This window comes from Sinocyclocheilus grahami, unplaced genomic scaffold, assembly GCF_001515645.1.
Source record: "Sinocyclocheilus grahami isolate Dianchi unplaced genomic scaffold, SAMN03320097.WGS_v1.1 scaffold184.1, whole genome shotgun sequence".
NCBI classification, from domain to species: Eukaryota; Metazoa; Chordata; class Actinopteri; order Cypriniformes; family Cyprinidae; genus Sinocyclocheilus; species Sinocyclocheilus grahami.
The window spans coordinates 1,056,660-1,084,614 of record NW_015505363.1 but is presented as its reverse complement, the minus strand read 5'-3'; the positions used below and the strand labels follow the sequence as shown (position 1 = coordinate 1,084,614).

General features: G+C 38.8%; 2 protein-coding genes across 3 annotated transcripts in view; both read left to right on the top strand.

Annotated features, from left to right (window-relative positions):
* The first annotated feature begins 6,088 nt into the window (after nt 1-6,088).
* Nucleotides 6,089-19,263, top strand: LOC107594482 (NACHT, LRR and PYD domains-containing protein 3-like). The gene is made up of 8 exons (XM_016284548.1): nt 6,089-6,180; nt 6,391-7,196; nt 11,780-11,970; nt 14,091-16,139; nt 16,490-16,663; nt 17,435-17,608; nt 18,200-18,246; nt 18,445-19,263. Exons 3-8 carry the CDS (start codon nt 11,822-11,824, stop codon nt 18,975-18,977), a joined length of 3,126 nt encoding a protein of 1,041 aa, XP_016140034.1. The 5' UTR covers nt 6,089-6,180; nt 6,391-7,196; nt 11,780-11,821; the 3' UTR covers nt 18,978-19,263.
* Nucleotides 19,264-21,138: 1,875 nt separating this feature from the next.
* trip4 (thyroid hormone receptor interactor 4) overlaps nt 21,139-27,955 on the top strand; it is an 83,072-nt gene continuing 76,255 nt past the window's right edge. For both annotated transcript variants that reach the window (XM_016284547.1, XM_016284546.1), the window contains exons 1-7: nt 21,139-21,276; nt 21,770-21,945; nt 24,685-24,812; nt 24,911-25,129; nt 26,697-26,775; nt 26,857-26,962; nt 27,128-27,343. In XM_016284547.1, coding sequence (XP_016140033.1) covers nt 21,197-21,276; nt 21,770-21,945; nt 24,685-24,812; nt 24,911-25,129; nt 26,697-26,775; nt 26,857-26,962; nt 27,128-27,343 — 1,004 coding nt within the window. In that variant the 5' untranslated portion in view covers nt 21,139-21,196. The remainder of the gene's footprint in view (nt 21,277-21,769; nt 21,946-24,684; nt 24,813-24,910; nt 25,130-26,696; nt 26,776-26,856; nt 26,963-27,127; nt 27,344-27,955) is intronic.

Sequence of the window (27,955 nt, the reverse complement as noted above, 5' to 3'; positions counted from 1 at the left end):
GGAAGAAAAAGATGCACAATCAACCGAGAGAACCGCAGCCTTATGAGGATTGTCAAGCAAAATCGATTAAAGAATTTGAGTGAACTTCACAAGGAATGGACTGAGGCTGGGGTCAAGGCATCAAGAGCCACCACACACAGACGTGTCAAGGAATTTGGCTACAGTTGTCGTATTCCTCTTGTTAAGCCACTCCTGAACCACAGACAACGTCAGCGGCGTCTTACCTGGGCTAAGGAGAAGAAGAACTGGACTGTTGCCCAGTGGTCCAAAGTCCTCTTTTCAGATGACAGCAAGTTTTGTATTTCATTATTATTATTTCATTCAGTATTTCAAACTAAGGTCCTAGAGTCTGGAGGAAGGGTGGAGAAGCTCATAGCCCAAGTTGCTTGAAATCCATTGTTAGGTTTCCACAGTCTGTGATGATTTGGGGTTCAATGTCATCTGCTGGTGTTGGTCCATTGTGTTTTTTAAAAACCAACGTCACTGCACCAGTTTACCAAGACATTTTGGAGCACTTCATGCTTCCTTCTGCTGACCAGCTTTTTGAAGATGCTGATTTCATTTTCCAGCAGGATTTGGCACCTGCCCACACTGCCAAAAGCACCAAAAGTTGGTTAAATGACCATGGTGTTGGTGTGCTTGACTGGCCAGCAAACTCACCAGACCTGAACCCCATAGAGAATCTATGGGGTATTGTCAAGAGGAAAATGAGAAACAAGAGACCAAAAAATGCAGATGAGCTGAAGGCCACTGTCAAAGAAACCTGGGCTTCCATACCACCTCAGCAGTGCCACACACTGATCACCTCCATGCCACGCCGAATTGAGGCAGTAATTAAAGCAAAAGGAGCCCCTACCAAGTATTGAGTACATGTACAGTAAATGAACAGACTTTCCAGAAGGCCAACAATTCACTAAAAAAATTTTTTTTTTTATTGGTCTTATGAAGTATTCTAATTAGTTGAGATAGTGAATTGGTGGGTTTTTGTTCAATGAGAGCCAAAATCATCACAATTAAAAGAACCAAAGACTTAAACTACTCCAGTCTGTGTGCATTTAATACACGAGTTTCACAATTTGAGTTGAATTACTGAAATAAATGAACTTTTCCATGACATTCTAATTTATTGAGATGCACCTGTATACATCTGGAGTGCCCTGGTTGTCCTCTAGAGGGCACTCAATCCCTGAGTGAGTGAGTGAGTGAGTGACAGACAGTCTGTCAGTACACAGACATGAGTATGGAATGTAAAGTAAACCCAGTCTGTGGAACTAAGACACTCACTAGGTAACTAATAAACATGACAAGAGAGTCTGTGTGTCCTTATTCAAGGCCAGTGATGTGCTTTTGGCAGTCCTGGTGAGCTGGTAATGATGTGCAGTGTTTGGGTGAGTTGGAACATGGAGTGGGAAGAGAGGGAGCAGGACATCACTGCCTCCTTGGCCAAGATAACAGAGCTGAGAATAACCTCTGTGGGTGCGATGAAGAAGCAGGGAGCAACCTCCACGGCCAAGGTGAGGAAGCAGAGACCTGGGAGCACCAGATTTGGGATCCTCGGGACCACTGGACTAAGCAGCTAAGCGTATCCCATCATTTGTAATGTTCAGGATCTCACATGCCCCAAGATCAAGTGATATTAAGGAAAACTTGTTTGTTGCACATTTTATTGGTACAGAGATAAGTTTGCAAACACTTTTAAACTTAAAATACCACAATTAAATTGTGTCATAAGTTGCATAATAGGGACTACTGAAAAAAACATTTAGAAACTTGATGCGAAGTATTGAAAATAAAATAAATATTTATAAATAATAATTGCAAAATATTTATTACTGAAAATATTGATAAACTGTATGCAAGTAAGAAAAACAAAACTCGTGTTCGATGAATTACATTTTTTTATTTATGGGGGTGAGTAAATGATGAGGGAATATTTATTTTTAGGATCGCTTTAAAATCATACTTGTTTTCTTTCTTTATTTTGAGGATTTGATTCGCTTACCCGTGGTGAACAGACAGCATCACCCAAAAACAGTATTATGGATGTTCAAATGATCCCCTGGAGCACACTATAACAGATTGCTTTATTTAAAACTCTCCTAGTGTTATATGTGCTAGTATTTATTTATGCATTTATTACATATTTTCAAGGATTATATATATATATATATAAAAAAAAAAATTTTGAGTATTTGATTCACTTGGTTGATTAATTTCTAATTTGTTAGCAACTTGTATGGGGGAACTGTTTCGGGAACTGTTTATTCATTTAAAACATTCTTAGTGTTTTATTTTTTTTAATGTTTGATACCCTTGATTGATTAATGCCTAATTTGCTAGCATTTCGCATGAGGGAATGGTTTTGCTTCGTCATTTAAAAGTTTGTTTGTTTATTGATTGTTGATTATTGATTGATTGATTCACTTGGTTAATTAATTTCTAATTTCTCAGTTTTCATGTAGGGGAGTTTTTTCGCTTTGTCATTTCAAACTTTTGTAGTGATATTTAGGCATTTGTCAATTACTTAGTTGATTTTTTTTTCCTCCAAAGATTTGACTGACTTGGTTCATTAAAATCTTCTTATGTGTCTTGGCAGTCTAGAGTGTGCCCTGTGTCCCACCCACCACGACCTTACAGGGCACACACTAGTCCAAACTCCAAGTGATTCCACTGGGGTGAACTGGTAGCGTTTCTCACCTTTTCTATACACAAACCAAGCTGTAGGATCATTGCTCATCATCCTGCCAAGGGTTGTTACACCTTGCATCCAACTTCAAGTCCTTATGGGGTAAACAGACAGCCTCACTCAAATACAGCAGTAAAGGTATTCAAGAATTCACTGGAGCAGACATTAACAGCCTTCGCTGTGGGCTCATAGCTGGTCGTCCCACTCAGAGTACTACACCGGAGTTAGGAGCCAATCCTTTCTAAAGTTCAGTTCACAAAAATGTTGTTCGCTTGTTTAATTTTCTCTCTTTTTTTGAGGATTAAATTCACTTGGTTAATTAAAATCTGACTTGCTAGCAATTTGCTTGGGATTTGTTGATAAAAATGTATTTTTGGCAATCTAGGGTGTGCCCTGTCTCCCACCCACCACGACCTTACAGGGCACATACTAGTCCTAGCGCCAAGTGATTCCACTGGGGTGAACTGGTAGCATTGACCACATTTCTCAGAAGGCCATTGATTCTATGCACAAACCAAGCTGTAGGATTATTGCTCATTATCCTGCCAAGAGTTGTTACACCCTACATCCAACTTCAAGTCCTTTCCTGGGGTAAACGGAGAGCCTCACCCAAATACAGCAGTACAGACATTCAAGAATTCAGTGGAGCAGACTATAACAGCCTTCAATGTGGGCTCAAAGCTGGCCGTCCCGCCCATAGTACTACACCGGAGTTAGGAACTAATCCGACCTAAAGGTCAATTAGCCAAAATGTTTTTTTTTGTTTTTTTTAGGAATTCACTCGGTTAATTATGATCTTGTTTGTTAGCAAATATTTTAATATTTAATTTAGTTTTTTAATTATTTTGTTTTGTGTGAAAACATGACTGAAGGCAGACTGCTGAGAGAAATTATATGATTGAATGAATTGTTTGAATGCATAATAGGGAACCAGCTGTCTTCGGAAACATTTAAGATGACATTTGCTTGTCTTCCAAGTGAAGCGCTGCTTTGTTTACAGCAGTTACCTGGAAACCGCTCTATTTCTGCTGTTCTATATGCGCCACCTGCTGTCATACAGTAGATTTTCATTCAGACTGTCTGCCGTTTTTGTTCAAACCAATGCGCAAAATTTTTGTTGTAAACCCAAACCGGCAGAGGGAAAATAGGCTACCTTGTTATCCGAAGTGTTGAGATTTTTAGAATGCATATTACTTTATGTAGAATTGTTTATGGAGTACAGAGCCCCGCACGTGACATGCAAGAAAAAATTTAATTGTGCACACAATTTACTAATTCGTTCCCTCGATTTATGAATCGTGTGCTTGTTTTAGTAAATCGAGGGAATGAATTAGTAAATCGTGCACACAATTTAGCCTACTATTTTTTTTTCCCTGCATGCCACGTGAGGGGCTCCGTAATGGAGCAGATGAACTAAAATGTATCATTTAGGTCCGTCAAATCGATTAATCCCATCTAAAATAAAAGTTTGTGTTTACATAATATATGTGTGTATATTTAAATGTATATATAAATACACCCACATACATGTATATATTTAAGCAATGTACATAATATTAATCATATTTAAATGAAAATATTTCATAAATATATATACACATACATACATGTAGCCTATGTGTGTGATAAATCAGTTTGACAGCCCTATTATCATTCTGCCTCATCCTTTTCCTAAAAAAAAAAAATAGACTGAAATGTGAGATTTATCATTTTATAAAACTGTTTTTGGGCAAAACTCCATTTAGTACATGTCAGTAGATAGCATTATAAATATTTTGTGTTACTTTAAAATCCGGCCATCGTTTTTCATTTTATTGCAATGTTTAAGCAAACAAAAAGTGCATAGTGCTGCTAATTTAATTTGTTGGTTTTCGACATAAAACTTGGTGAAATTATTTCAGTGCGTGCATCAATACTTTTTGAACATTTCCAGCACATTTTAACAATGTTGTGTATATGTCAGCTCAGCACACAGATGAGAAGACAAGGAAATAGCGGTAATGCTTGTTTATTGACAATATTCCAGATGCCCAGATTAGTAACTTGCAGATGAAGAATAAACAGAGCCTGTAAGCATGAGTAACAGTTCTTATCTTTGTAGGTGGTAGATGGATCCAGAGCTAGGCAGACTGAAGGAGAACCAAAAACAGCAAACATGACGCAACGGGTAACGGTAAGGCGAGGAGTGAAGGCGAGTAGTCCGTAGTGACTAGCAAGACCAGACAAAGTACTGTGGTGGAGTGAGAGTTTATATAGGTGAGTTAATGAGGTGATCAGGTGGAAGCAATCAGAACTCTGGTGAGCTGGAACAAGTGGGCGGAGCAGAGGGTGTTGTAAAATCTGTGACAGTAAGATTTAGCAGGGATACATGAAATGTTGGTGATATACAATACTGTATTGGTAAGTTCAGGCAGTAAGCAACTTCGTTGATCTGTCCCTGGATGGTGAATGGACCTATAACTCAGGACCTATAACTGGACTCCGCTTGCGACTGGGCAATCGAAGGCGAATGCCCCTGGTGAAGAGCCAGACCTTGTGCCCTTGATGGTAGATGCGTGTCGCTGCTCTCTCTGAACTGCCCTCTGCAGATATGAGTCCCAAACCCTTTCGGTCTCCTGGAACCAGAGGTCCACAGCTGGAATGTCCGACAGCTTGGATCTTCTGCTCCATTTGTCTTAGGGTGGTAGTCAGATGACAAGCTCACAGTGACTCCAAGCAACTGGAAGAAGACTTTCCACACATAATATAAACTGAGGTCCACTGTCTAAAGCAAGCAAATTTGATTTATATAGCACTTTTCTAAACAAGTTAATGCAATTCACGGGTTATGTCACGGACACTACGTCCATGTTTTTATACAGTCTATGCTGCTGTCACCACCGTCGAGCTAGGTGGGCGTGGTTTTTAAACAAGACTGTGGAAAAACATGGACGTAGTGTCCGTGACGTAACCCGTAGACTTCCGACGAGCGTTTTGAAGCCTAAAGTGGGCGGAGCCGGCCATCGCCATCTTGGCAGCGCGTCACCGCGCGTCACTCCCGGATAATCGAAAATGGGCAAAGAGGCGGGAGCTGGCTGCTGAAACCACGCCCACCTAGCTCGACAGTGTTGACTGCAGCGGCAATCCACCTGTCACTCAAGTGGCCACGCCCTTAATTATGCAGAACTTTAAGGCTTAATATAATTTAAACGGATGAGTTATAAAAAAAATCACCCCCCTCACAGTTGTCATGAAGGGCAAAATTAGCTATACAGACCAAAATCATTTTTTGAAGCAGGTTGTTTTCTGCTGTAAAGTTGGGCATTTTAACATTTTTAGTCTATGGGACTGACTCCCTTTTCCAGCCAGCCTCTAGCGGCCAGTTGATGAATAACAGTTTAAGTCACTTCCTTGTTGGCTTCACGAGAGAGAGCGAGAGGTTGCCGCTCGGTGTTTATACAGTCTATGGCCGATGGTCAGTCCGGGACTGCCGCCATTGCCTAATATTTCGAAGGGTGAGCGGTTGATATTTACTCAGTTTATATACATTTTGAACTCATTAAAATTGCTAAAAAACCGTTGAATAAAAATGTGTCATTACATTATTTTAACAACTAAGCTTTTTATTATTTATAACGTTTTATAAACTGCTGAGGGGATCTTAAACCAAAAGCATGACGCTTATTTATGTATTTATTTTCCCTGCCAATCTTCATACTCGGCAGAGTAACCCCACTGCGGAAACTTTTGACGCTCAGCACTCCTTTGCTGCAGAGACCGGTGCTTGACGTTAATGGATCCACATCAAGTTTCCTAGAGAGAGAATAATGTGTGTAAAAATGTCATGATAAATATTCCTCTATTACAACAGAGTGTCCAACAAGTACTGACTCATTCCTTACGCCATGTGATGTCAATGATGAAGTGAAACTCGCGGGTTTAGTCGCAACATAGGCGCAAGCGGAGAGAGGGAAAGAGGTATTTGGATGCATGTAATTCTATAAAGTCGATAATTACAGACTAATAATGAAAGGCTGACTAGCTGGTTCGACAGGGACATAGCTGGGCGTGGTGTTATTTATGGTCGTCTGATTGTGATGTTCTTCTCTTTGAGAGGTAGGCTATGTTTGTATGTTTTCACAACTTGGATTTTGTAAACACAATAGATTTGTCAGTATAATCTGTGGAAGTGACACATTTAATATTGTATTCAGATTCGATAGCTTCATTGTCGTCACTTTGTGTTTAGTTTCAGATATCTAAAATGAATATTTAGTTACTTACATTATACTGTTGATCTCATGACTTAGAAATATAAATACAAATTTGAACTAGTTGGATGAAAGTAACAGAAGTTTTAGTAGATGTTTTACCATTTCCAGGTTTTTGGAGAGCCTCTGGAACTGAGAGCTACTGAAGCAAAGATGACAGTAACGTTATCTAGTTTGTGTACATCCAGGGCTGAAGCATTCCACTTGCAGATCAACTACCATTAAAGTGAATGGGAATGCGTATGGATAGCTCTGTGCAGGTAGGCTATAATAGACTGCTGAGGGTTAATTTAATTGATTTAACACTATGAAAAGCAAAAGATATCAAATGAATCCTTAGTCTTTGTGTTAAAAAAATGTTCCCTTAATGTTACTCTGTAAAACATAGCTGTTGAAAAATCAGAAGGAGTTGGCCATGACACAAGGGAGGGAGTGAGATTTCAAGACAAACCTTGACAACCTTGACCGTTATATTCTTTCAGGTTTTAGGAGGAAACGAGCTGATAAATGTTCATAAATTACTTGATTTGGCTGACAAAAGTTGATAAAATATTAATAAAATAAGCAGTATTGTATTGTAAGATTTTTTTTAGAATAAAGATTATGCCAAACTACTAAGTAAAAAATGAAAGTTTGTTGAAAATGTACTCAGGCCAACCAGGATGTTGATGAGTTTGTTTCTTCATCAGAACGGATTGGAGAAATTGAGCTTTATATCACTTGTTCACCAATGGATCATCTGTAGTTAAAGGGGTCATGAACTGAGAAATCAAAATTCCCTTGATCTTTTGACATATAAGAGGTGTCAGACTCTGTTCCGTGTTTTGCTCCCCATGTGTTTCCATGCCCATATTTGGTCCTTCCCGTTCCTGTCCTTATTTGTTCCCGTTCCTGTCCTTATTTGTTCCAGGTGTCCCCTTCTCCGTTCTATTGATCACAGGTGTGTCTCGTCATCCCATCGTCATGTCATTTGTATAAATAGTGTTCCATGTTATCAGTTCGGCGTCCGGTATTGTGAATGCCTGTATATGTCTACCCTTGCTACGTGTGTTTTCCTTGTTCCCTGGATGTGATTAAAATCTATATGTTTAAATTCCACTCCTCATCTCCTCACTCCTTCGTCTCCGTGCTCCTCACAGTAGCGAATCGTGACAGAATACCGGACTGTGACAGTAAGCGGCGCCCCTTCTCCCCATGTTTGTTTTTCGTTTTTGAAAATTGTTTTGTTTTCCTGTTTGTTTCTCCCTTCTTTAATGGAGGAACGAGCGATGTTCATCGCCGTGGCTCAGGCGAGCCATGATCCGATCACCTACGCGAGGGCATTTGTGCCGCTTGCCCTCGCCAGCTCCCTCGATGGGGAGACCCTGGTGACGCTGTTCCGGCTCGGGATCACATATCGCCCCGCGGAACTCCCAGACACCACCAACCTCGACTGGAAGGAGGCGGTCATCCGGTGTCTGGAGAGCCTCCTAACCTGATACGGAACCCCTCCGCCAGCCGCTCCTAAGTCAAGATATTTGGTCCTTCCCGTTCCTGTCCTTATTTGTTCCAGGTGTCCCCTTTTCAGTTCTATTGATTCCAGGTGTGTCTTGTGATCCCATCGTCATGTCAATTGTGTAAATAGTGTTCCATTTTATCAGTTCGGCATCCAGTATTGTGAATGTCTGTTTATGTCTACCTCATCTGCTATGTGTGTTTTCCTGGTTCCCTGGTTATAATTAAAATCTCCTGTGTTAATGTACTCCTGGTTTCCTCGTTCCTTGCTCCGCGCTCCAACACAGTAGCACTGTGACAAGATACCGGACCGTGACAGTAAGCGGCGCCCCTTCTCCCCATGTTTGTTTTTCGTTTTTGAAAATTGTTTTGTTTTCCTGTTTGTTTCTCCCTTCTTTAATGGAGGAACGAGCGATGTTCATCGCCGTGGCTCAGGCGAGCCATGATCCGATCACCTACGCGAGGGCATTTGTGCCGCTTGCCCTCGCCAGCTCCCTCGATGGGGAGACCCTGGTGACGCTGTTCCGGCTCGGGATCACATATCGCCCCGCGGAACTCCCAGACACCACCAACCTCGACTGGAAGGAGGCGGTCATCCGGTGTCTGGAGAGCCTCCTAACCTGATACGGAACCCCTCCGCCAGCCGCTCCTAAGTCAAGTCCGCCGGGCGTTCCTCAGTCAAGCCTGCCGGCCGCAGCTCACTCCAGAGCTCGCTCCAGTGTGGGCTCCAGCCCCCGAATCATGCCCACGGAGGGCTCCTGTTCCCGAGTTTAGCCCACGGAGGGCTCCTGTTCCCGAGTTTAGCCCAGAGAAGGTTCCATTCCCCGTGTCTAGCACAGAAAGGGCTCCAGTTCCCATGTCCAGCCCAAGGAGGGCTCCAGTCCCCAAGTCAAGCCCAGGAAGGGCCACAGTTCCCGAGTTAGGCCTACGGCGGGCCTCTAAAGACCATATTCTCTCCAAGGATTTTTTGGGGTAATATGGGTCCGTCTGTTGTGACCTGGCCGAGTGACGAGGCCAAGGCCACTGAGGCCGTCCAGCCGTGGCCTCCTGAACTATCTGCTCTGCCATGGCGCCCTGAGCTCCCTGTGCCACCATGGCACCCTGGACTGTCTGATCCACCCTGGAGGTATTCCCCGTGTCCCATTCCTGCACCAGCCTCCAGGGTGTCAGATGCTGTTCCATGGTTTGTGTGTGTTTTGCTCCCCATGTGTTTCCATGCCCATATTTGGTCCTTCCCGTTCCTGTCCTTTGTTCCAGGTGTCCCCTTCTTAGTTCTATTGATCCCAGGTGTGTCTCGTCATCCCATCGTCATGTCATTTGTATAAATAGTGTTCCATGTTATTAGTTTGGCGTCCGGTATTGTGAATGTCAGTATATGTCTACCCTTGCTACGTCTGTTTCCTTGTTCCCTGGATGTGATTAAAATCTATATGTTTGAATTCCACTCCTCGTCTGATGGCGAGATGGCTCCAAAGCCAACAAGACGCTGTTCAGTGCCAAGTAGGGTTGTCAAAAGTATCGACTTCGGTACCAGTCAGTACTGAAATTTTAAAAAATGTGATGACACCAGCATTTTATGCTAGCATTTTGAGCGCTGTTGAGCAGATTCTTAAACACCTCTGATTGGCCATTGTGTTCTCATTCTCAACAGATATATCTGTGATTGGCTACAATGATCATCGCTTCACGCTCTTCACTGAGCGCTTACAAAGATACACACGGGATCGTTTGAAAGCCGCGTCTATCAGCAGATATATTATGAGCATATCTATATGAGCAGATATATTAGGGATCCGCTGACGGATCCGCTGATAAATGCGGCTTAGAAATGCTGGTATCATCACATTTTTAAAAAGTCGGTACTTTTGACAAACTTAGTGCCAATTTGTGGAAAAACATAGTCTTTGCATTGCCTTCCTTCTGATCCCAACTTTAGGAAATTTTATTTTTAAAGAAGATCCAGACCGCGTCAGTAAGAACTTGGTCCTTTGTTCACTTAATTTTACCGTGGATTCGGTTACAAACAAGACACAATTCGATGCAGGATTTTCAGAAAGACTGAAACTAAAAGATGATGCTGTGCTGACTATTGGATCCGATAGTAATGTCGCAACACACAAGTAACTGTTTTTATTATGTAGTCACTATTGCTTTGTCTGTTATTACAGATCGTTTGATATGCACTGAGTATTTATGCATTTTTAACCTAAATCACAGCAGCGTCCATCTATGAGCAATGTAGGCTGTCAAACATGCACAACTTTTAGCCAATCAGAAGAATCAGAATGAGCTTTATTGCTAGGTATGTTTACACATACGAGGAATTTGTTTTAGTGACAGACACTCCACAGTGCAAAAGAATGACAGTAACAAGACAGGACACAGATAATAAAAAGATTAATATCAAAATAGACAAAATAGACAATGTACAAAAAAGCAAAAACACAATATATAATATAGACAATATAGACAATTATGTATGTATCATGTCTATATTGTCAATCATGTCAGTGGGCGTTTACTTCCGAGTACAATCTGCCTTGCCTATTGAAACAGAGTGTTCCGATGAGCGGGGTCAAAACAGGACAGAAAATAGCCTATTACTTCTAAATTATGATGTAAAAACCTTGATAACATTATAAGTAGACCTCAGAGAACAGTACAAAAAAAAGTTCATGACCCCTTTAATGGGTGCCGTCAGAATGAAACAGCTGGTAAAAACATGACAATAATCCACAAGTAATATAAGTAATACAAAGTAATCCGCTGCTTGTTTGTAAGAAAAAAACCCATCAAGACATTTTTAACTTCAAACTTTCTTCCAGTTAAAATGCATGTCCTCTATCCATAAAATAGCTTTCTCCAGTGAAAACGTTGTCTCGTCTGAATCAGTTCAAAACACTTCTAAAGTAATATATTGGTAGAGAAGAAAACGGGATGGACTTTTAAAGTTAAAACGTCTTAATGATGGATTTGTTTATTACAAACACGGAGCTATTCACTTCACAAGACGTTAATTGATGGGCTGAAGTTGTGTGGATTACTTGTGAATTATTGTTATTGTGACTTTTTTTTTTACTCTTTGGACATTCTGACGGCATCAATTGACTGCAAAGGATCCAATGGTGAGCAAGTGATATAATTCTAAGTTTCACCAAATCAGTTCAGATGAAGAAACAAACTCATCTATATCTTTGATGGTCTAAAGGTGAGTACATTTAAATTTTTTGGGTGAACTATTTCTTTAAGATTTTTTTGTTGAGAATTTCTTTTAATTAGATTTTTTTTCTTTATGATATTAACATTCAGGACAGTTATGCCCCATTTTAATGTGTGTATGTATTTGCAGACATAATACCAGCCACTTCTGAAGAGCAGCAGGGCCTCTAAAATGAGTTTCTATGAGAAGAGAAAGGGAGCTGTTTCTGCTCAGACCAAAAGGACGGGAAATCCAGAACCCAGCTGTGTGTCTATGAAGAGTGATGTATCTATGGGCATGCCACCTGAATTCAGTGGTGGAGCAGTGAACCCTGACCCCAAGTGAGACACAAGATTTAATCTTAAACGGATAGTTCACCCAAAATGAAAATTTGCTGTTAATTTACTCACCCTCAGGCCATCCAAGATGTAGGTGACTTTTTTCTTCAGTAGAACAGTAAAGTAGTTTTTCAGCTGAAACTGTGTGAGAACCTTGTTGATTCATTAAATGCAAATCAGCGGCTGCACATTTTTGAAAAAGCATATAAGGAACACAAAATGAATACCCATGGCTCCTGACGATATATTGAGGTCTTACGAAGCGAAACGATCAGTCTGTGCAGGAAACTGAACATTATTTACACTATTATTACCTGTAATAATAGCCATTCTTTTCCGCGAACTGGTTCTTTAAGATAGTTCGTTTTAATTAACTGGTTTAATTCACAAGTTCATTTAATTAATCACACAATGATGTAACTTATACACATTATTTTATTAAAGTGCCCAATGATGATGTAAAACGTGGATGTTTTGCATGTCTAAAGCATATAAAGTGAATAAGCTTGTTTTGACGCTCACCTTTTTACATAAACTATGAGAAACCATAAAACTTTAATTTCGCCCCTTCATTCAAGTCCTTGGTTCACATATACACATATCACCGGCTCATCAGGTCTGTGTGGGAACTCTTTCTTCAGTTTAGTGATATGTTGGAGTGGTAAATGAGTTGGCAAAAACCAGCATCATAGGAGCATATACGACTGTTTTTTTTGGCTCATTTCGAGTTCTGTCCTGTGCTTCTCGAGCGATGAACTGTTTCAGACAGTTCAGTCCGATTTGGTGAACTGGTTCAAATAATTTACCAAAAAGAACTCGTTCAAAAGAATGATTTGTTCGCGAATCAGACATCACATAGGGCTGTTTGTCTGACGCTATGGATTAATGGAGGTAATAATGTTTTAAAGGGGTCCTATTATGCTCTTTGACAAAGTCTTGATTTTGTTTTGGGGGTGTACTAGAACAGGCTCTCATACTAGATTGTTCGAAAAACACATTATTTTTCACATATTTTACATTATTACCCCACCTCTCTCCCCAGTCTAGCACGAACGGCTCGAATAGTTCCTGTATCAAATGAAGGCCCGCCTTCTGAAATACGAAATGTGCTGTGATTGGTTAGCTGGGCCAGTGTGTGTTGTGATTGGCAGCACTCGGCGCCTGGTCGGGAAATGTCACGCCCCTTACGTGACATTTGTCAAAATCAAATCAATTTGTCAAAATTTGTCAAAATCAAATCAATTTGAGCGCGATTTAAACCCGGATGATTGTAAGCACTCTAAGTTCGTCTGCCTTGGGAAAGCTAACGTGTTTGACATAGTGATAACACTTGCTGCCTTCTCTAGTGCAGCTCAACCAGGTCTCGTCCCATTCGTCGGTATTTGTGATATCACAAATTCCGGAAAATATGCGTTGTAGTCCAAACGAGTCGTTCGTTGTAGTTTTTGAAAAATGATTTCTGTTAAATAAAATATCTCCTTTTGAAGTGGACTTTGAGCTTTGTAACTTTGCAGATCTTTTTTATGCTCAAACAGCAACATTACAGACTAACTAAAGTTGAAAAAGTGAAAAAGCATAATAGGACCCCTTTAAATAATGTTCCATTTCTTGCACAGACTGATCATTTTGCATGATAAGACCTTAATATATCATCAGGAGCCATCTGTATTAATTTTGTGTTCTTTGATATGCTTTTTTTATTCTCAAAAATGGGCAGCTTTGGACTTGCATTGTATGAATCACCAAAGGACCATGGTTTCAGCAAAAATCTTCTTTACTGTTCTACTGAAGAAAAAAAGTCACCTTATTCTTGGATGGTCTGAGCGTGACTAAATTAACAGCAAATTTTCATTTTTGGGTGAACTATTCCTTTAATAGCCTATACAGGACAGAAGGATAAATGTAGGCGTTTCGGTTTCTTACAAATTTTCACATTATGATCTGTTTGTAAGCAGATTCACAAAGCAATATCAGCATGTGGCTGAGTCTTAAAGAAAAGTAACAGTGTAATGAAAAACTTGGTGCATTGGTTAGCGAATATGATTAGCGAATTAGCTTGAAAATTTCAAAATGTGCCTATAGTGCTGATGATGTCATATAACACATCTGAGATCTCTCTGCAGGTGTTTGTTGCAGGCTTTTTCCAAATGTGGAGTGTGTGAGCAGGTTCTGAAAGATCCAGTCTCAATTACCTGTAAACATAGTTTCTGCAGGAAGTGTATCAGCTGCTACTGGGATAAATTCAGTCAATCAGAAGACTTTGACTGCCCTCAATGCAAGAAAAGGTCTATAATACGTCCGGTTCTACAAACATATATAGTCTCGGGAGGATCCAGTTCTGCTCTCTGTTACACAAACCTGCAGCAGGATTCTCTGGTGGATGATGTCCTGCAGAGAGTCAAAGAGAAACACAAAACCAGCATGAGGAACAAGTATGAGTGCTTATTTGAGGGAATCAAACTACAGGAGAATCAAACACTCCTGAACAGGATCTACACACAGCTTTGTATCATAGAGGGAGAAAGTGAAGGGGTGAATGAGGAACATGAAGTGTTACGGATGGAGAAAACAGCCAGAACACAACATTCACAAAACACTCAAATACACTGTAATGACATCTTTAAATCCTTACCCGAACAAGGATGCGAGGGGAAGAGAAGAAAGCTGGATGACAAAATAAAGATTGTTCTTACTAAAGGAGTCGCTGGAATTGGAAAAACAGTCTCTGTGCAGAAGTTCATTCTGGACTGGGCTGAGGGAAAAGCCAATCGGGATGTAGATTTCATGTTTGTGCTTCCATTTCGAGAGCTGAACTTGATTAAAGATGATCAGTACAGTATTCACAAAATTCTGCTTGACTTTCTTCCTGAACTTCAAGATCTGGACTCAAAGATTTATGATGAATGTAAAGTTGTGTTCATCTTTGATGGTCTGGATGAAAGCCGAATTACACTAAGGTTTTCAGACAGTGAGATGGTTTCTGATATAAATAAGTCTTCATCAGTTGGTGTATTGATGTCAAACATCATCAGAGGAGCGCTGCTTCCCTCTGCTCACATCTGGATCACCTCCAGACCAGCAGCAGCCAATCAAATCCCTTCAAAATACATCAACCGGGTGACTGAAATTCAGGGATTCAATGACCCTCAGAAGGAGGAATATTTCAGGAAGAGGATCAGTGATCAGCATCAAGCCAGCAGAATCATCTCGCACATCATAAGATCAAGAAGCCTCCACATCATGTGCCACATACCGGTCTTCTGCTGGATCTCATCCACTGTGCTTCAGAACATCCTGGAACAAGATGACAGTGCAGAAATCCCTCAAACTCTGACTGAAATGTACATCCACTTTCTGCTCATTCAGATAAACCTAAGGAATCAGAAGTATGATGAGAGAGATCCTGGAAAACACTGGCAGTCCAACAGAGACGTGATTTTGAAACTTGCTGAACTGGCTTTCAAACAGCTGAAGAAAGGCAATATCATGTTCTATGAGGAGGATCTGAAAGAGTGCGACATAGATGTCATAGATGCCTCAGTGTATTCTGGGATTTGCACTGAGATATTTAAGGAGGAATCTGTGATTCATCAGAGGAAAGTCTACTGCTTCATACATCTGAGCTTTCAGGAGTTTCTTGCTGCTATTTATGTGTTCTATTGTTATGTAATTAACACTGTGGAGGAACTAAGGTTTTTTGATTCCCTGCATAATTTGCTCAGAGGAGCAGTAGATAAAGCCTTAGAAAGCGAGAATGGACACCTGGATCTTTTTCTCCGGTTCCTGCTGGGCATCTCACTGGACTCCAATCAGAAACTCTTACAGGATCTACTGACCAACACTCACAGCTGCTCAAGGAGCATTGAGAAAACAACTGCTTATATTAAAGACAAAATTAAACTTGGACATAACCTTTCAGCTGACAGATCCATCAATCTTTTTCTTTGTCTCTTTGAAATGAAAGATCAGACTCTGCACAGAGAGATCCAGGAGTTTCTGAAATCAGACAAACACTCAGAGAAGAAACTCTCTTCTGCACTTTGCTCAACAATCGCCTACATGTATCAGATGTCAGAAGATGTGCTGGAGGAACTTGATCCCAAGAAATTTAATACATCAGAAGAAGGTCGCAGAAAACTCTTACCAGCTGTGAAAAACTGCAGAAAAGCTCTGTGAGTGTTAAATTCTTCTTTTACTTAAGATAATGAATGATGTGTCTTCTGATTGATGTTTATTTAAAATTTTCATAACTTTATATTTTTACAACTTAACAACTTTTTATTTTTCTGGCAAGACTAGACTTAATATAGTTCTTGGAAAATCAGAGGGAGTTGGCCATGACACAAGGGAGTTTTATTTGAAGATAAACAGTCAATACATATGCCACCCTTGACCATTATCAAGTTGTTTTGAGTGGGCTAGTGAGATACAGGTTTAAAGAAAAGATTATTCGACTTATATTTGAACTACCTTATGCAGTTGTTTGTTGATCTAATTTGAATTGTGTTTTGCTCTCTTATAGTCTTGCTGATTGTAATCTCACTGATAAATCTTGTGAAATTGTGGCCTCAGCTCTACAATCATCAAACTCCGTCCTGAGAGAGCTGGACCTGAGTAACAATGACTTGCAGGATTCAGGAGTGAAGCTTCTCTCTGATGGACTGAAGAGTCCAAACTGTCAACTAGAGAAACTGAGGTCTCTAAAAATTTGTAACAGTTCACAGACTATTAAAAAAAAATTAATCAAGTGTAAAAATTACACCCAAGTGACCCAAAGAAGGGGTGGGTGGTATGACCAAAATTCTGTTTCACGGTATGAATAATTTTATTTCACGGTAACAATATATTTCATGATATATTTATTTATATATGTAGTTATTCTGAAAATCGACAAAAAAGTGCTTTATATAATAAATAAACTCAAATACTTTAGAAATGAGAAGTACTTCACCTCGTTTGATTTTTCTTTTTCTTTTATTGGGAAAATGATTTAATAAAAACACACTCAACTTTTAGATTAACTGCTCCCAACTGATTGATATTAAATGCAACTTGTAGGTGCAATTCAACTTTAAATAAGGGGTTTCTGAATTATTTTTAAATCTCATGATACTGTTTTACTTCAATCAGTTTATAATATCTAAATATTTTATATTAAAATATTCTATTCATAATAAATTACATTTACTTTCTTTTAATTTTGTAGGATACTATTAATACTAGTTTTATTGTTTAAACTGTACGTTTTAACCATTCATACACAGAATAAAAAGATATTTTACGGTTGACATTTTATACCGTAGTAATGATATATATCGTCCTACTGCCCAGCCCTAAAAGACACAATTCACTTTTAATAGCATCTTGTCTAATACTGTGTGTAAATTATCACACTTTAGTGTCCTAAACTGTACTAAAAACAATGTGTGTTTGTAAATTATATGTCTGTTTTTATGCATATTTGTAGATTATCTGGCTGTATGGTGACAGAGAAAGGCTGTTGTTGTCTAGCCTCGATGCTGAGTTCCAACCCCTCACACCTGAGAGAGCTGGATCTCAGCTACAATCACCCTGGACATTCAGGAGTCAAGATGCTCTCTGATCGACTGAACCATCCAAACTGCAAACTGGAGATACTCAAGTATGTGGACCTAAAATCGTGTTGTTTACATGTGTATACGCTATACTGTATAGTATAAAAGCATTCTATTTGATTATTATTTCATTGTGTTTTACCTTGAGCAAGCATATGCAATGAATCCAGCAGCCTAATGACTGCACAAACATTTTACATACAAAGTTTTTGTGCCAAGAGTTATTTTCCCCCAAAAATGTTGACGTCTGGTTGCTTAGTCCAAACACTGTGTTACCAGATATTACATTACTTTCCACAGAGTTGAAATTATATAGATAATGATCATGCTTATATAGACATGTCTTATGCTGTCAAGAATTCCTCACAAGTGAATTTCGCTAAAAGATCTGGCTGGACAATTCGTTGGAAGCAACTACCTGAACAATAACAGCATAATACTACAGTTATAATAATACGGTTCATAATACTAACATTGTGCACAGGCAACAAAAAAATGAATGCCTGATTCAATGCTCTTCACTTAATCGGTATAACATAAATTTGTAAATCTTTTGGATTTCAGGACTTTAATTCACCTCCCATTATGTATCTGTTATTCTAAGACTATTTTTACATGCCTTTTTCTGTACTGCTTAGTTTTGACCATGGAGAGTCTTTCAGAATCACACCAGGACTGCGGAAATGTAGGTTCTCTCCCTGACAAGCAAACTGCATGCACATTTATTTTTGTTCAATTCATTATAGTGCTTTTATAACACAAATTCGACAGCAGCCATAGAAGAATAATGCCTTACAATCACAAGCTAAATCCAAACATGACAATATCAAGGACAATGTCTAATGATCATTATTGACATTATTTATGTTTAATCTCCCTTCAGATGCCCGTGTTCTCACATTTGATCAAAATACAGTAAACACTCATCTCATTCTATCTGAGAACAACAAAAAGGCAACATATTTGGAAGAGGAGCAGCCATATCCTGATCATCCAGAAAGATTTGAGCACTACGAGCAGGTTCTGTGTAGAGAGAGCCTGACTGGACGCTGTTACTGGGAGGCTGAATGGAGTGGCTGGAGTCATATAGCAGTCACATATCGAGGTATCAACAGGAAAGGAGGGAGCGACTGCAGGTTTGGACTCAACGAGAAGTCCTGGAGTCTGGTCTGCTCTGGTAAAAATTACTATGCCAGGCATAATAATGCAAGAACTGACATACCTGCACCCTCATTATGTTCTAACATAATAGGAGTGTATCTAGATCAGCCAACTGGCTCTTTGTCTTTTTACAGTGTTTCCTCTGAAATTGGTCAAATGGTCCACATTTACACCTTCCACTCCACATTTACTGAGCCCCTCTGTGCAGGGTTTGGTGTTGGGGTTGACAGTGGATCTTCAGTGTGTTTATGTTAAATACAGAAGCTGTGAAACAGGTGTGTCAGACACTCAGACCATGGGCCAAATACAGCTTGTGAAGGACATAAAATGAGAGTTTAGCTCTAACTCTAATTAAACACCTGAACCAGCTGATCAAGGTCTTCAGGATTACTTGAAAACTAAAGGTACCGTAGGTACTGGAGCAAGTTTGAGCTGAACTCTGCAGGACTGTGGCCATCCAGGAGCAGAGTTTTGACACCTATGTGCTAAAATATGCTTAAATTAATTATTTATTATGTTAGTGTGATGTCTGTAAGAAGTGTTGGGGGTAACGCATTACAAGTACAGCGAGTTACGTAATCAGATTACTTTTTTCAAGTAGCTAGTAAAGTAATGCATTATTGTTTTATTAAACAATAAAATATCTTTGTTTTCTCATGTATTGACTGACAGCTCTCCTGTCCCCGTATTGAGAGAAATCAGGAGTAAGTGCAGAGGCGTTGTGTGCGCTGAGTGAACATGATGTTACTGTAGTTCTAGACTAAATGTCAACATGTATTTACTCATCTCACTCGCACAAAAACAGATTCAGCATTCCTCAAAATGAATAAAAACAGTCAAATGCAAACTCAGGACATGATGCAAACATGTTAAGTAACACAAATATCCTTTATGTATTTCCATTTTATTAACTTTGCTGCTGACCTTCATTGATCAACAATACTAATGAGTAAAAATAACTTTAGATTTCTTTTCTTTTCTTTTTTTTTCTGAAGAGAGAAAAATGGGGCCAAGCAAGACGGATGAGAAATAGTAACGCAAAACGTTCCATAAAAAGTTACTAAGTAACGTAATTAGTTACTTTTTTAGGAAGTAACGCAATATTGTAATTCATTACTTTTAAAAGTAACTTTCCCCAACACTGTCCATAAGTGATGTCACATTATTAAAAAAAATGTTTAATTTAAAATGGCTAATTTAAAAGTGAATCTAATGTGCTTCACTTCCAGTGCATACCATACAGACTGTTATATTCTTCTGTAAAATAACTTTGTGTGTGGTAGCTGTATAAAAACTTCAAGCTTGTATTTCCATTTTGCATAATGGGTGACCCTGACAATAAGCGAGCTAAACTTTGTTTAATATATGCACGTCAAACAGAAAGAAAAGTCAGTACAGTCATTTTAATTCATTGTCAGAGGTTGCATTTAGTTATATATAACTGCAATACTATTGAGGAAACAAACAAGTGTTTTAAAATTACAGAGAAAAGCAATGACATAGTAGTACACTCTAAAAAAATGCTGGGTTAAATACAACCCAGTGCTGGGTAAAATAGGGACAAACCCAGCAATTGGGCTGTTTTGACCCAGCACTGGGTTGTATTTAACCCAGCATTTTTTAGAGTGTATGTTATTATGATCAGTTAAGCGAATGTGTGTTCCTGCTGAACATTTGATCTCTTTAACAGTTTGTGTTCTTTTTTTTTTTTTTCTTGCATCAATTTCATAATGGTAATGTGTTAACTTCCTGTTCTGATTTAGGTTGAACATTTTTTTAAATGTTATGGTGTTCTTATTTCTCTTTTTTTGCAAGTTTATATTAAAGTCGTGTTGCACCAGTTTTGAACTTCTACATTGTATATGCATTATATTATTATTTTATTTTAGGAAATTATATTTTAGTCACGTGAAATAAAATGTTACCATCATAATTAAGGAAACATGAATGTAGCTCATGTAAAATAAAACAATATATAACTTTATTGGCACATAATAGAACATTTTAATAAATACATACATACAATTTCGAAATGTAGTGCATCACAGTTTCTACAAAAAATGTTAAGCAGCAAAAACTTTTTTTTCAGCATCCACAATCATTTAAATAATAATCTTGCGGTCATAATAACATCGCAATCCAAACGACGATCGTAATGATATCGCAATTAGCGCAAACGTATTGTGATTGGTCCATCCTAACCAGCGTTGAGAAAAGTAACAGTTCTCATATGCTACAACTTCAGCAGCGGTAGGGACAATAAATCAAGGTTTGCTTGTGGTAAACTTGAATAGACCTTTAATTGAAAATACATATTTAAATGTTACTATTGTATAAGCATTGTTTAGACCCATTTTACCTGACGGATTTAGTCGATGGAGACTATTATTATGAAACACGTCTCCCGGAAGCCATTTTAATCGTATGAGTCAGTTACAGACGCTGCAGTGGTTCATAGTTTTACTAACTTCATCATGGCTGATTCTTTGCTTCGCTGGACTGTTGATAAGTTAAATCATAGTTTTGGATTGGAGGCAAGCGATGACATTGTACAGTAAGTACAATTTAATAGAGGATGAATTGTGCGCAAGTCTATCTGTGGTCATTTGTAGAAATTATGTAACGTTAACGTGGACTTAACGTTACGTTAAGAATGGAATAAATACAACAAGGCAAGGGATAACTTGGTGGGCAAACCTCTTTTGTACAAAATCATCACGGTGGCACATTTTTGTCTTTGACATACCATTTATACTATGTAAACACCTTGTTACATCATTATGAGATTTAGTCACAAAGTGCCATACTACCACTACCTTACTTTTCAATACTGACCATGGAAAATATATATTAATGTAACAAAATACTGCTAATGAGAAATGTATGTGGTGATTAATAAATACACAACTGACAGTAGATTCTTTGGAGTTTGTGATGGGTGTGTTTGGCCATCTGGGATCCAACCAGACGTGTTGTTTTTGAAAGGGTCTCTGTGAGAATGAGTAGGCATTCTGTTAGAAAAGTCTGTAAAAGATCTGTGTTTTCAGGTACATCCTATCTATTGACAATGCTGATGAAATTGTGGAGTATGTTGGAGATCTCTTACAAGGAACAGAGGGAAACAAGGAAGGTTTTGTGGATGAGCTGGTGCAGAGATGGCAGAGGTGTCAGATGCAAGCGCCTGATGGTCTAGGGGGCGTCCTTAAGAAAGAGGCAATCATGGGTAAATATGGACACAGATGTTTTTAAAGTGAATACAGACACTAAGGTAAGAAATAAGGATAATATTTGAGTTAAAGGGGTCATATGATGCGATTTCAAGTTTTCCTTTCTCTTTGGAGTGTTACAAGCTGTTTGTGAATAGATAAGATCCCTGAAGTTGCTAAGACTAAAGTCTCAAAACCAAAGAGATATTCTTTATCAAAGTTAAGACTCTGCCACGCCCCCCTAAAACGGCTAAAATAATGATCTTTAAAAAAGCATCATATGGCCCCTTTAACACATCTAGATTTTTTGTTGTTGTTCAATTCAAACTCTTCTTCTGTGCTAGGTTTCAATAAAAATTTACCTCTTTTCCATTCATCTGTTTTCATGTAAACAATTCATACACGTGTATGTTTATTTTTTGAAAGTTTCCTGAGTTTTAAATTAGAATGCCATAATTGGATGTTCTGGTGAAAAAGTTCTCTCTGCCAGAGAAAACGCCTGTGCTTCTGGATCATGTTTAGATATGGCTTCTTTTTTGACCTATAGAGTTTTAGCCGGTAACGGCGAATGGCACGGTGGATTGTTCACCGACAATGTTTTCTGGAAGTATTCCTGAGCCCATGTTGTGATTTCCTGTGTGTGATGCAGTGCCGTCTAAAGGTCCGAAGATCACGGGCATCCAATATGGTTTTCCGGCCTTGACCCTTACGCACAGAGATTGTTCCAGATTCTCTGAATCTTTGGATGATATTATGCACTGTAGATGATGATAACTTCAAACTCTTTGCAATTTTTCTCTGAGAAACTCCTTTCTGATATTGCTCCACTATTTTTCGCCGCAGCATTGGGGGAATTGGTGATCCTCTGCCCATCTTGACTTCTGAGAGACACTGCCACTCTGAGAGGCTCTTTTTATACCCAGTCATGTTGCCAATTGACCTAATCAGTTGCAAATTGGTCCTCCAGCTGTTCCTTTTATGTACATTTAACTTTTCCGGCCTCTTATTGCTACCTGTCCCAACTTTTTTGGAATGTGTAGCTCTCATGAAATCCAAAATGAGCCAATATTTGGCATGACATTTCAAAATGTCTCACTTTCAACATTTAATATGTTATCTATATTCTATTGTGAATAAAATATAAGTTTATGAGATTTGTAAATTATTCCATTCCTTTTTTACTCACAATTTGTACAGTGTCCCAACTTTTTTGGAATTGGGTTTGTATCTTCTCCAATCATTTAGCCCACTTAAAAGGCCTGTTCACATCAACACAGATGTTCGGCACAATAATTCAATCCAATGCAATTGGTCTCTTCAGTCTAAAACGGCACATGGGCTGAAAAATGAAAAATCCAATTTCACTCTGACAGTATGTGGTGCTTATGGGAAATACAGGAACACACAAAGACAGCAGTATAATGCTATTTGATTATCAAGATGCTAATGTTTTTTCTTTAATTGTTATTCTTATGTTTGTCTCAGCATTTGATATGCTTTGACTGGTATTTGTCATAATTGCACTTAATAATGTAAAACACATGCACACACTGGGGCATCACTGTGCAACTTTTCATTTTTGTCATGGCCTGTCACAGTGAAGAAACAAACAACATTTACATGTTTTCAAACAGTACAGAGAAATAGTTGATTGGTTCTACTACTATTTATTGTTGATTAGCAATGCTGCCTGTTTGTGAGCACCAAGTAGGGATGGGCGATATGGGCTTAAAAGTATATCTCGATAATTTCTGATATTTATTGCGATAGCGATATCAATGACGATAATTTAGGGAATCCTGTTTCTTTAGAGAAAAGTATTATCTTTACTATTTTTTACCCAAAATAGGTGTATTCTGTGATACGAAACCACGTCTGATTACAAAAATAAGTAATTTCAAACGCTCGACTATGTTATGAAGTTAATATGGAGAGCATGTCAATAAATTAAAATCTCTTTGTTGGACAACAGGTTTGTAAACGACTCGTACACATGTAAAACTGTGTCGCACACGTGCTACTGTAGTACATTTACTCAAGGCTCAGACTGATTTCTGTCGCACTGTACCGCCCTATCCAAACCTGTTCCAGATTGTAGAAGGAGCTGCTCAATTTCACGTCCGCCTTCCTTCACGTCACTCCACACAGTCGCACACAGAAATATGTCAACAACTAGACTTTATCATTATTATCGCGGGAAGAAGAATTCTTATCGTGTGGAGAATTTTTACCGGTATATCGCAAACGATAAGATATCGCCCATCCCTACCACCAAGTCATATAGCATAACAGCGCTGTCTCCATTCACATGATCAAAAACGTAAATCTTACTGGTTTTATTTGCAGTGCAATGGAAAAGAGATTAGAACACCTCTGTAAAAAAAAAAAGTGTGAATGTTCTTGTCGGTCTGAACAGATGCATTAACTGCTGTTCATTCAAATTAAAATTCATCTTGGCGTGAACAGGCCTTAAACCCAGCCCTTGCAAGCTGCTGTTTATCTGCTTACAATTGTGAGTGCAGCAGCCATATCTCAAAATCCAGTCAACAGCCGATGAATAGAACCAAGTCCCCGGCCTACATAATTTTTTAATCAATAGGTCACAAAGCAAAAGAAAAGAAGTTGCTACTTCTGTATTATCGCAGTTTTTAAAAGTACAAAACAACCATTATATTGCTTGATCTGAGCATCTTCACATATTGTAATATATCTATTCAGTGTCAATAAACGAATGTTGTATAAAATGTCTACCACAGAGGGTCTAGATACAGCTTCCAAAGATGCTCAGAAGAAGTCCAAACGAAAGGGAAGAAACAAGCAAGAGATTGTGACTGTCTGTCAGGCAGAGCCAGAGCCTGTGAAAACTCCCATTGACTTGATGAAGGTATGTCAACTCATTTAAATATCTAAAACTCCTTCATAAAACATATCATGTTTAACTAGGTCGAAAGAATTACAGAGGGATTTACTTTCTTTTATCAGGCACAAGAAAACAGCGGCTCCAGCTCAGTGAAAAAGAAGAACAAGTTTGTGAATCTGTATGCTAAAGAGGGTCGAGATAAGCTGGCTATTCTACTGCCTGGCCGTCAACCCTGCGAGTGTCTGGCTCAGAAACACAGACTCATCAACAACTGTCTGAGCTGCGGCCGTATAGTGTGTGAGCAAGAAGGCTCTGGCCCCTGTTTGTTCTGCGGCAGTCTGGTGAGTAGTGATGCTATACTCGACACTCCGAAGCTTGTATCAAAAAAAACCAACACATTTCACATCAAAGCACCGTATCAGAGCTTGATTCATTTTGCCAAAAGCACGTGATCTATGACGTTTGAAGCTTCGTTGATCTGAAAACCATGTTACTGCTTAAGTATCTGGTTCAAACGACGTGAACCTCGGCACCGTTTCCCTTACATTATATTACTTTATAATGCGTTTGCATTGTTTTTTTGTTTTTAAATATTTAGCTCAAATGAACTTTGCCTATGAAATAACCGGACTAAGTCAGAGTTAAAATAGAAAGATTGTGGATTTAATTTATGAATTAGTTTCTATCTTAGTACCAGTACACCGACACAATTGAAGGATTTTTACAATGAACATTATTTATATACAAAAAATCAGTTGTAGAACCAGCGGCTGTAAAGGAACACAGCACTTTGGAAGGTGTTATTTATTATTACAACATAATCTTGCGTTGAAAAGCTTCTAGTAAAGAACCTTTTTTTCTGATACAATTGTGTCGAAAGCTTCACTGGTTCAGAACTCTTCACTTTTGGTGAGCTTTGTCAGCTTACTAATCAATACAGTCTGTTTGTGATAGACCCATTTATCTGCCAAGGCTATTTTTTTTTTTAGATGTTCCGTAAAATAAGTAAATGTCAGAAGCAGTAATTTTCAAATGAAAATACAGATAGTCATGTTATTGGAAAACAGTTTTTTAAGGGTGAATCTCATGAAAACAGAAAATGTCTGGTCATATCACACCAAAAATTTTATAAAAAACAGCAAAATACTGTAAATATGGTAATGTTTATAATATATACAATATCATTCAAAAGTTTGGGATCACTATTTGTTTATTTTTTTTAAACGTGCATATTTGACAGGCAGCAAAAGCTGCAATGAGGGTGTTCAGCTAATGCAAAGAGTAAGAAGAAGGGAAAGCTGGTTTGAAACAAGAACATGAAATAAAACATTTCTGTTCATCAAAGAATCCTGAAAAAAAGACACTGGTTTCCATAAAAATTAAGCATAATTATATTAAGAGAAAACAGTTATTTTGAAATTGTAATAATATTGCACAATATTTTTGTTTCCGAATGAATTTGATTAAATATAAATATAAATGCATAAATAACTGCAGCCTTGGTGAATGGCAGACAAAAACATTAACATAAAATACAAAATGTTTGACTGTATTTATATAGCTATTTGCATTGGCCATGGAAAAGCCCATGCAAATTAACCACTTTTCTACATCTTGTCTAATCTTATGGACCTTGCAAATTTGATTATGAAAGTGATGGACAACTGCTTCAGACAGGGGTTCTCAACTCTGGCCCTCAAGGTCCAATTTCCTCCAGAGTTTATCTCCAACCCTAATCAAACACACCTGAACAAGCTGACCAAGGTCTTCAGGATTGCTAGATAGTTACAGGCAGGTGAGTTTAGGAGCTAAACTCTGCAGGAAAGTGGATCTCGTGGGCCAGAGTTGAGAACCTTTGGTTTAAGAAGCCTTCATCAACACTGCTTAGCATTTTCACGCATAATTCAGGTCTGTACTACAGAGGAGCAAGAGATACTGCAGCGGGACTCCAACAAAAGTCAAAAGCTCCGTAAAAAACTCATGGGAGGTAAGAAATGAAGTGATTGTATTTGTTTTCCCCTGACTGGCAGCATTTGTGTGACAGCCTTCGTTTTCTGTATGGCCCCAGAGGGAACCGAGCGGGAGTATCTCCCCCATCAAGAGGCCAAGATGAAAGCTGGTCTGGAAAAAGCTGTAAAGCACAAAGACAAGCTTCTGGAGTTTGACAAGAACAGGTCTGGCTGTCCAAATACACTGCTGTTACCCTATTGATGTAATTGACAGGGATTAATTAGATTAATTTCAGCCTGAGAAATGCCCACGAACCATCTGAAGTATAATGCACACACAAAACTAAAGTTAGACATTTATATCATTTGAACTCTTCCTCTTTCTTTTAGTGTTAAGAGAACACAAGTCTTGGATGATGAATCCGATTATTTTGCAACGGATTCCAACCAGTGGCTTTCTCCAGGTGAGAGGGAGGCATTACGCAAGCGAGAGGAGGAACTCCGGGAGCTTCGACACGTCTCCCGCAAAGACCGCAAGATCACAATCGACTTTGCAGGGAGACGAGTGCTGGATGAAGGGGAGAATTTGACTCCGTACTACCAGAAGTAAGGAGCCACCTCTGTAATATATATATATTTTTTTCGGTTCAGCCTTCAGAGGTGTAGTCTTTGAAGTCTGCATCCTTCGAAGGATGCAACCGCTCAATTGGGACACAGCTTAGATTTATAAATATTTCATGTTCAAACTAATATATATATATATATATATATATATCTATCTTGCATATGTTAGCTTGCGTTGACATTCCTATATATATATTAGGGATGCTCCGATCGATCGGCCAGAGATCGGTATCGGCCGATAATCACATTTCATGACTCGATCGGTACTCACTATTTGGCCGATCTCATGAACCGATCGCAATTTGATGACGTCAACACCTGACCACGTACATGATGCGTGGGGACGTAAATGATTTTAAGCCACAGTCATGTCATTGCCGTTGTGGAAATGCTATGACGTTTTGAGAAACAATGAAAAATTCGTTATTTGTCTTGTATGTTTTGCATGATGATGAATGGATGGTTCATTTTTAACAGCAGATTCAGTGACGTTAGAGCTGATCTGCGCCTCACTGCACAAGTCCGCTCTAGTCAGTGCTTGTGTTTATGTAGCCGCGGCATGTTTCTCTCTTTTGTGAGTTGGCACAGCATGGA